This window comes from Pseudonaja textilis, chromosome 3 (assembly GCF_049901715.1).
Source record: "Pseudonaja textilis isolate UNSWEBS1 chromosome 3, rPseTex1.2, whole genome shotgun sequence".
NCBI classification, from domain to species: Eukaryota; Metazoa; Chordata; class Lepidosauria; order Squamata; family Elapidae; genus Pseudonaja; species Pseudonaja textilis.
In genome coordinates, this window is record NC_141992.1 from 53,532,924 (window position 1) to 53,541,968 (window position 9,045).

General features: G+C 39.4%; 1 protein-coding gene across 1 annotated transcript; it reads left to right on the forward strand.

Annotated features, from left to right (window-relative positions):
* The first annotated feature begins 3,773 nt into the window (after nt 1–3,773).
* Nucleotides 3,774–8,974, forward strand: CDC20 (cell division cycle 20). The gene is made up of 11 exons (XM_026706983.2): nt 3,774–3,892; nt 4,491–4,704; nt 4,924–5,066; nt 5,181–5,277; nt 5,904–6,032; nt 6,234–6,430; nt 6,784–6,878; nt 7,022–7,253; nt 7,839–7,964; nt 8,097–8,214; nt 8,592–8,974. The coding sequence occupies exons 1-11, from the start codon at nt 3,854–3,856 to the stop codon at nt 8,762–8,764; spliced, it is 1,563 nt and encodes a 520-aa protein (XP_026562768.1). The 5' UTR covers nt 3,774–3,853; the 3' UTR covers nt 8,765–8,974.
* Nucleotides 8,975–9,045: the final 71 nt, after the last annotated feature.

A 9,045-nucleotide genomic window follows, 5' to 3' on the forward strand; every position in this document is an offset into this window, starting at 1 on the left:
GAAAATTACACTACAATGTTTCTATGTTTCTCTTTTCAGAGTGGCAGGCAATCATACTGCCAAATTCTGGTAGTAATAGCCAAAGGGTACTCTGGTTGCTGCAACAGGATTTGAGGATCTGTGGGCTCAATTACCAACCCAGGCATTGGATTATGAGGTGGAGTTGAATGTGGAATTTTATCCCAAGACGTGTCCACGTTGCATCTCATAACCACAGGTCTCCAAAAGCAAAGTGATTCTTATGCATCTGAGTCCCAGTGATTTGCATGACAGCTAAAAAAGCTCCACGATTTTAAATATATTTTCCATTTTGAAGAATTATGCAAAGTATATTTTATGGAAATGATGAAAGAATTGTAGTAATACAACTGCTTAGCATAACCAGAAATAGAGGTAAATAGAAAATGTACATGCTGAGCACAAAAATACAATTTGTGAGATAAGCACCATTCTATGTTAGGTCACTGTAATATCAGATTTATTTCACTGATTTTAAATATGACCTGTACAGATTAGGATTCGCTGTTACTATTTGCATTGCCATGGTTGCTTGTAAACAAATGTAATGTTATTTGAATAATGCAACTGCTGTGATTCATGGTAATTAAATGTACTTATTTTTTCATGAGGATCAAATTTAGGTATTCACACTGATTTACTACCATTTGTAGTGTCACAAAAGCACTTCTTACCATCTCCAGAGAGGTTTCACCAACCTTTTAAAATTCATTTTGCTTTAAAAGTAGGATAAGGATGACCTAGTTTTTAATGGAAACGTACATGGAGTAAAGGATAAGTAAATTCTGCTGGCTTACTCTAGCCAGGACAAGACGTACTTCTGTTTTGATGCTTCCTTGTACCAAACCAATTAGGTGCCTAAGATATATAACACAGCAGTAGTTAATGGCACAGATTCTGGGCTTCTCAGAAGTTGGGTCAAACTAACATAAAGCCTCAGAGGGCATTACATAAGCTCTACTGTTGATAGAAAGGCCAAAGAAAGGCCAAAAGCAAAGGGTATTTTTGAATGAAGCAAATGGTCAGATGAATCAGTGTTGTAGTCAATGAGATGACCATAGCCACCTGCCATATATGTGAAGAAAACAGGGAAAAATACAAACAGCAGCTATTTGAAGATGTCACTGTATATATCACTTTTATAATAAAATGTCAGCTAGAGAGTTGGAGATGCCAATTCCAATGCCAGGTTGAAGATATTATATTGAATATACATGTACTCTCTCATCACTTGAAAGAGAGGTTGAAGCGAGGAAAGAAAATAAACTGGGATCTGAGACTGCATACTGTAAGTACTTCCCATTTTCCTTGTATAAAGGTATATTCTGTTAGAAGAATGGCAATTGTATCTAGTGTAATAACAAATAAACCAAAATTTTCTCCAATAGAATTGTCCCAGAAATGTATTTATTGATTTCAGAATATAAAGGTAAAAAAACAATATAAAACCAAGCAAAGGCAAGCAAGGAGCAATCACCCCTCATTCACAGGCATTAACGATCTAATAAGCCATTGCATGGACTCCATCCCACCCTGGGGTCTCCAGGCCCGTTGGCAAAGCCATGTCTTATGAAAAAGTGTCAGAGAGGAAACCAATCATCTCTGCAGAGATGATGTTTCACAGAGAGGGAGTCACCATGGAGAAGGCCCTTCTTGGTCCCAGACGGACCTCCTTCCCTGCCTTCCTGTTCTAGTGGATCAGGTAGATTTGATTGGGAAAAGATGGTCCTTTAAATAACAAGCCATATGAATTCGCAACCAGCAACTTGAACACCAAAGCAAATCAGTAGCCACTGCAGCTCCCACAGATGACGACACATAAGCACATCTAGGCCTGCACCAAACTATGTACGCCATCGCATTTTGAACCAATTGAAGCTTCTGGATATTTTTCAAGGGTGTTTCAATATGGAAGGGAGGTAACTAGGGCATGGGAGACTATGAGCAGGGATTGTTGGTCATAATTGGTCATAATTGGCACCCAACCTGCATTTACCCAAAGGGTCTCCTGGCCAAGATTGCCACCTGCTCTTTGAGCAAGAGTCATGATGTTGCAGGAAATAACGAGACTCAGACCTTGGAATCCAAAAATAAGTTGGTTTTATTTGCGCAAACAGGTTCAGATTATTTTAGTGAGAGTCACTTCTGAACAGATTTCTTATAGAACAGCACATGCTTATATACTTCTTCAGAAGGGGCAAAACACAGAAGTATAACTTGTCAGTCATTCATTGGTTACTTGAAACACAGCTTTCCCCGTCCCCTGTTGCTAAGCTAGGGTGGGTGGATGTCACAAACCCATCTTGCTAAACCCCCTAGCTTGTGGTTTTGTTACAAGTGAGACAAGGTATCTTGACAAATACAACTTTATGACTGATAGATGATCCTTGTGGTTTGGCTTTTCACACTTCCTTGTTCTTCTCTTGTTAATACCACATATTTCACTATCTATAAAACTTGTATCATTATTTCTCTAAAATTAATATATTTTTATGTCCTGCCTTAATGAGAGTCCAGAACTCCCAGATTACATTGAAATTTTGAATATGAGGTTTGAAAAATGCATCCAAGATGAAGGGAAGCATCAAAAGTACTAATCAAAGCACAAAAGGCAGAACATGGGAGAATTTTTATAAGAGAATTCAGAATAAGGTTTTAAAACGTAACATATACTGTAGCAAGTAATAATCCTTATTTGAACTACAATTTTCAGCATCTCTCACTATCAATCCTGCTAGCAAAAGCACCCTGGAAATAATTCAGCAACATCTGAAGGACTGCAGGGTATCTGCCTCAGAGGATTTTTTTGTTGGGATCCATTTTTCAAACAGCTGAGTTCAAAACTGCATTTGCTAAACATCTTCCTTCCTGCTCGGTACCACCTATTTAGATCTTTCCTGCACACAGAGGGTGCAGATGCTGATGCTACTTGGTCACCAACAAAACAGTTGAACAAACTGACTTTCTGAATTAAAAATCTATTATAGGTCTCCATTTTAGGACATCATTTTGTTCCTTGGAAAACTGGAACAAAATGTAGATTTATTACAACCAGATTAAGGCTGGAGACCCAGAACTTTATCGCAGATGAAATCCACTAACTACAGCAGCGAGGCTCATCTATGAGAGGATGTGCAGTATTGTCTGGTATAAGGTCTCATGAAAACAAGTCTGCTTCCATAAATCTTGCAATTATGTTTAAGAACGCTCTTTTCTGGTCATATAATCTTTTCTCCGATTTTACCCCTTGAATGCCCAGCAGAAAGGTTTACAGCAAGCGGTTCCCCAAACATGGCAACTGGAAGATTTGTGGACTTCAACTCCCAGAATTCTCCAGCCAGCTATGCGGTTAGCTAGGCTGGTTGGAGAATTCTGGGAGTTGAAGTCCACAAGTCTTAACGTTGCCAAGTTTGGAGAGCTCTGGTTTACAAGTTACAGTTTAGCAATCAAATAGAGAAGCTATCCCAATAACTTCTTGCGGCTTCCGTTTGACCTGCTTAACATCGGGCCAAAACCGTTTGCTTTAGAACGTTGAATATTTTCATTAGAGCGTCAAGCGCCATGGAAACGCTCCCCCTCCCCCACCCCGCGCCGAACATCGGCCGAGACCTTTTTCACGCCACTTCCCCCGTTACGACAATTGTAAATCATACAGGAACCCGCCCAAGGCAACTTAAACCATCCAGGGAAACGTTGGGTTGACAAAAGCCACGCCCACTTCCATTCGAAGGGCCAATAGACGTAAAAAGAAAGGCGGGGGAGCCGTAAGTCGTCGGGCGGACGTTAAGTTCGAAATGGGCCAATCGCTGATCAAAGTGGGAAGTTTAAATCCTGAATGGCGGAAGGAGCCGGGAGAGTTGGAGTCAGAGCAGTGGTAAGTGAGAGAGGTTCCGCCGACCCGAATTTGGGTTTTCCTTCTGGTTCTCGATTTCTTCCCGTCCTCTGCCCAATATTGGTTTTCCTGCCCAATTTGTCTTGTAATGTATTTTGCTGCGGTGCACGAGATGCACCCTCCCCTCCCCCATCACCCCCCGTGCCAGAAACTGACCCGGAAATTGTATGAGGAAGAAAAGCGGACTGCTTTCAATCAAGCAAACGTATCGCAGGAAAAGAAAAATCACTATATTGTCTTATTGTGAGACGTTTGCTTGGTTAAATCTCCAGAAGATAAACGGTTGGGTTACAAAAAGAGCTCCACCCTTTCGCCCAGATTGTGGGGCCTTTGCGGGAGGGGGAAAAAGTCGGGTAGAAAGCAGAATATGAAAGAAAAGGAGCATGGTCTTTTCTTGCCACTTGTGCTTGTAAGGACCGCATTCAGTCACCTGAATCTTATCTAGTTTGTTATATTCTGGAATAAGGCTTGTGAACCTATAGCCATCCTGTGGATGCAGATGACTCTATTTTCCTGATGTTCTTGTCTTACTCTCCTTATCCGAGATCAACTTATTTCTTCCCTGGCTCTGATTCCACAGCACGGCATCCCTATGGCACAGTTCCTGTTTGAGAGTGATTTGCATGGGCTGTTGAAATTTGAAGTTCCCAATGTACCCCCTGCACGATGGCAGCGTAAGGCTAAGGAGAGTGCTGCTCCCATCACTGGAGCTGCCTCGGATGCCATAGCTCCTTCGCCTATGAAACCAGCTAACAGGCCTCATAGTACCAGCAAGACTCCTTCCAAAACACCAGGTAAGATGTGTTTTATAACCAGTAGGTAGATAAACATCACTGTATGTGATGAAATCAGACATCAAGTGCCAAATCTTTGGTCTCTTCTATTTGTGCAATTTGTTTTCCAGTGCTGGAGATAAACATTAATGTTTTTCTTAATGACACTGTGAGAAAGCAATAAAAGATTCTTGCTCTCAGGCTAGCAATTACAAATTAATGAAATCTCTTGTTTTGCAGGCAAGTCTGGTTCCAAATCACAAAATACTCCAAACAAAACTGGAGGGGATAGATACATCCCTAATCGTAGTGCTATGCAAATGGATGTGGCCAATTTTCTCCTAACCAAAGAGGAATCCTCGGAGGAGACACCCACCAAGAAGGTAGAGTGTTTAAATGTCTGGTACAGTGAGGGTCACACAAGTGTGTACTTACTGAATTCTGTGTGATCAAGTACAGTATTATTGATTTCTTACAGTGTTTTTCCCCCTTCCAAGGAGCATCAGAAAGCCTGGGCAATGAACCTTAATGGTTTTGATGTAGAAGAAGCAAAAATCCTGCGACTAAGTGGGAAACCTCAGAATGCCCCTGAAGGTAAATCTGCATTGGGCTTATTCAGCACAAGAGTAAATTGAAAAGTGAAGGGCCTGGTGAGTTTCCAGATGCATCCCTTCTGGATAAAAGCTCCTATCAATAATAGCTGGCTTCTAAACTGGTGTTGCAGCAATGATCCATAATCCAGTTCATTCAAATTTATTCCATTGTTCTGGTATGTTTTGTTTTCATGGGAATTAGTCTAGGGATATTCAATTAGCAAGCTGATTATAATTTTTTTTTTACAAACTTGTTTATCATTTGTTTCAAGTGGCTATTTAGAACCACGTTGGGAAAAGCTGCCTTTTTGCATTTTCTGAATAAAGGCAGGGATGCTAATTTGAATTAGTTTGTTCAGTTTATTCAAAATAGAACAAAACTTGACTTTCTCATAATGCAATCCTTCACTGCCTTAGAAAATGAACTCTATTGTATTTTGCATTTTCTCTAAAGTATTATCTGTTGATATGTTAAGGTTGATGTCTCTATTGAAAGAAATCCAGTTAGTGCCTTCTAAATGGAGATTCCCATTTCCCCAAATTTCCATTGACTGTGTTAGCTTGGAATTATAGGAACATTGAGTTTTTTCTTGATTTATGCTGATAATTAGGTTACCTCTTTTCCAGGATACCAGAACAATCTCAAAGTGCTCTACAGCCAGAAGAGCACACCAGGGTCCACAAGGAAGATAAACAGATACATAGCCTCAGTGTCAGAGCGGATATTAGATGCCCCAGACATTCGAAATGATTACTGTAAGTAGCCATGGATTTGGAGTTTTAGTGAGGCTTTGTTCCAAACTGCAGAGGAGACCTATCTCCTCTGCCATATTGCAGCTTCCTTTGAAAGAATTATGCCCCCATATTGTATGGGATATGGCTAATATGGAGGTAGGAAGGGGTTGTATCTTGACTCGACTTGGCTTTGTTTCCAAACTAGTGTGTATTCTCATTTAGATCTGAACTTAGTTGATTGGAGCTCCCTCAACTTTTTGGCTGTGGCTCTGGATAAATCAGTGTATCTATGGAATTATGATTCCAGAGAAATAATCCAGCTCATGCAAATGGAAAATCCTGATGACTACATCTCTTCTGTTTCATGGATCAGAGAAGGAAATTACCTTGCAATTGGCACAAGTAATGCTGAGGTCCAGGTGGGGCAACTAAGGTTGTATTTAATGACCTGATATTCTGGTAATGGGACAGAGAAGAATAAAAAAAGTCTTTTAATATTAAAGGAAGTTAAATTCTCTTTTGGAGGGAAACCTGAGAGATATTTGATTTTTAAACCAACATGGGCTTGTTACATTTTGGATTGGAAAACTATGAGCTGCTTCCTTTGATAGTCAGTATGACCATGATTTGATTGATTGTTCATTTCTATATATCTGAATTAAAATGTTTATAACAAGTGGGACTGCCTTGTGCATTTTCTCACTTGAGCTGTATTCCATGAGACAATAAAAATAAAGTTGGGTATTTGGATTCTTTGTTTATATTGATTTAGTTATGGGACATCCAGCAGAAAAAGCGTCTACGAAATATGGTCAGTCATTCATCCCGTGTGAGTTCTTTAAGTTGGAATAGCTACATTCTGTCCAGGTAATAGTTTCTAAGCAGTATATCTCATGGGTACTGATGGGGAAAGAAGCCATATGGCTTATAATTTTTCATAGTGAAGAAATACATCACATTGGCCTTCTGGTACATTTGATATAGGTGACTATACTAATTTTTCCTTATAGTGGATCACGGACTGGTCACATACATCATCATGATGTCCGTGTGGCAGAACACCACGTGGCAACACTTGCTGGTCATACACAAGAAGTATGTGGGCTAAAATGGGCACCTGATGGCCGTTACTTGGCTAGTGGAGGCAATGACAATCTCGTAAACATATGGTCTATTGCTCAAGGGGACAACTGGTCACCACGTCCTGTGCAAACTTTTACACAACATCAGGGAGCTGTTAAGGTGAGTATATATCTGTAGAGAGTAGACATACATCTTGGTACAAAATTATATGGTATAAACCTCAATTAATGGTCATTTGGATAGCTCTTTAATCAAGTTCCACAGCTTGCAGTGTGGTCTGAATCCAATCCATGGCAATTTAGGAATTGCCATGGCAATCTTGGAAACTGGAATTTGTAATACAGTAAACAGATCTTGATTGCATATGTGATGTTTGAAGTCCAAAATGGCAGCTTAAGTTCCGACACCAAAAGAGTGACAATAGTTTGTAAAATAACCATGACAAGAAATTAAAATAACATTTTAATAAGGCTTCTTAAATGATATGTAGTCCTTATTTAGCAATTGCCTCATTTATCAACCATTTGTAGTTTTGACTAATGAAAAAGTAACTTTATGACCTTCACAGGTCTGTAAAACAAAGGAAAACTGAAGTTAAGACCATAAGCACAATTGCAATTTCATTTAGCAATCTCTTTGCTTAATGGCCCAGTTGCCTCTGCAAAAATGAGGACCATCTATAGTTTGCAAACACAGTATTTCTAATCATGGAGAACGGTGACAATAGTACACTTTCCCCCTTAGGCTGTGGCTTGGAGTCCATGGCAATCCAATGTGCTGGCTACAGGAGGTGGAACAAGTGATCGCCACATAAGGATCTGGAATGTGTGCTCTGGGAGTTGCCTCAATACAGTAGATGCACAGTCCCAGGTAGGTTTGCTTAATACATTTCAAAAAAAGTAAGGATTATTTCAACACTTTAAATTTAACATGCTGAATTTTTCCACGTAAGGTTATATCCAGTCAATATTTTACTTATTGCACTTTTTCTGGTGTTAATAGGTCTGTGCAGTACTATGGTCTACAAACTATAAAGAACTAGTGTCTGGTCATGGGTTTGCTCAAAACCAACTGGTAGTGTGGAAATACCCATCAATGTCAAAGGTCACTGAGTTGAAAGGTAAGTTTTTTTATATAATTAAGTGTCCTGATCAAGACACTGATCAGCATAAATCTTAAACATATTTACAAAATTGTCCAAATTGTCAACAAACTTTCCACAGGGATAGACTACAAGCTAAGGACTATTTTCTTGTCTGGTAAATTGATGTTTTAAATTTGGTTGTGCTCACTGTAGCAGCTGTTTTGTAAATGCATGAAAGCTTTTGTTTTGCTCCTAAACACAAATGTGTCAGTGGTCAAAATGATATCTTTTCCTGGGTTGGATTAGTTTAATTACAGGTTATGGTGGTCTATTCCACAAAGAAAAATGCCTATGCCAACTCGAATATATTACCAACTATCATTTACAGTCATTTGTAAAATATCTTTCCTTAGGTCACACTGCTAGGGTGCTAAGCTTAACTATGAGCCCAGATGGAACCACAGTTGCTTCAGCAGCAGCAGATGAAACACTGAGGCTTTGGCGCTGCTTTGAGTTGGACCCAGCACGTAAGAAGGAGAAAGAGAGCAGTACTAAAACCAGCATTATCCATCAAGGAATTCGCTGAGTTTCATCCAACTCTCTTCCAATCTATTGCTTTATGTACAGAATTTTAAACTATTAATAAATATTTCACTCTCCTTTAGAAATAGTGTTGGTATATGGATTGATATATGAATCACAAATGGTGTGAATGACTTTAATTGATATTGGCTTGTTTGCTAGAACTTGGCTTGTATACCATTGTAATAAAAATAAACTATTGAAGGAAAATAAAGACTAGATTCTCCTGATACAATCAATAACGTACCTTCTCTAAATCATTGTGACAGCTTTTATCACTAGGCA

Excerpts from the sequence above, each read along its gene's own strand:
- CDC20 (XM_026706983.2), top strand. The coding sequence starts at position 3,854 with ATGGCGGAAGGAGCCGGGAGAGTTGGAGTCAGAGCAGTG. Across the intron at positions 7,254-7,838 it reads AACATCAGGGAGCTGTTAAG|GCTGTGGCTTGGAGTCCATG; the intron begins GTGAGTATATAT and ends TTTCCCCCTTAG. Across the intron at positions 8,215-8,591 it reads AAAGGTCACTGAGTTGAAAG|GTCACACTGCTAGGGTGCTA; the intron begins GTAAGTTTTTTT and ends ATCTTTCCTTAG.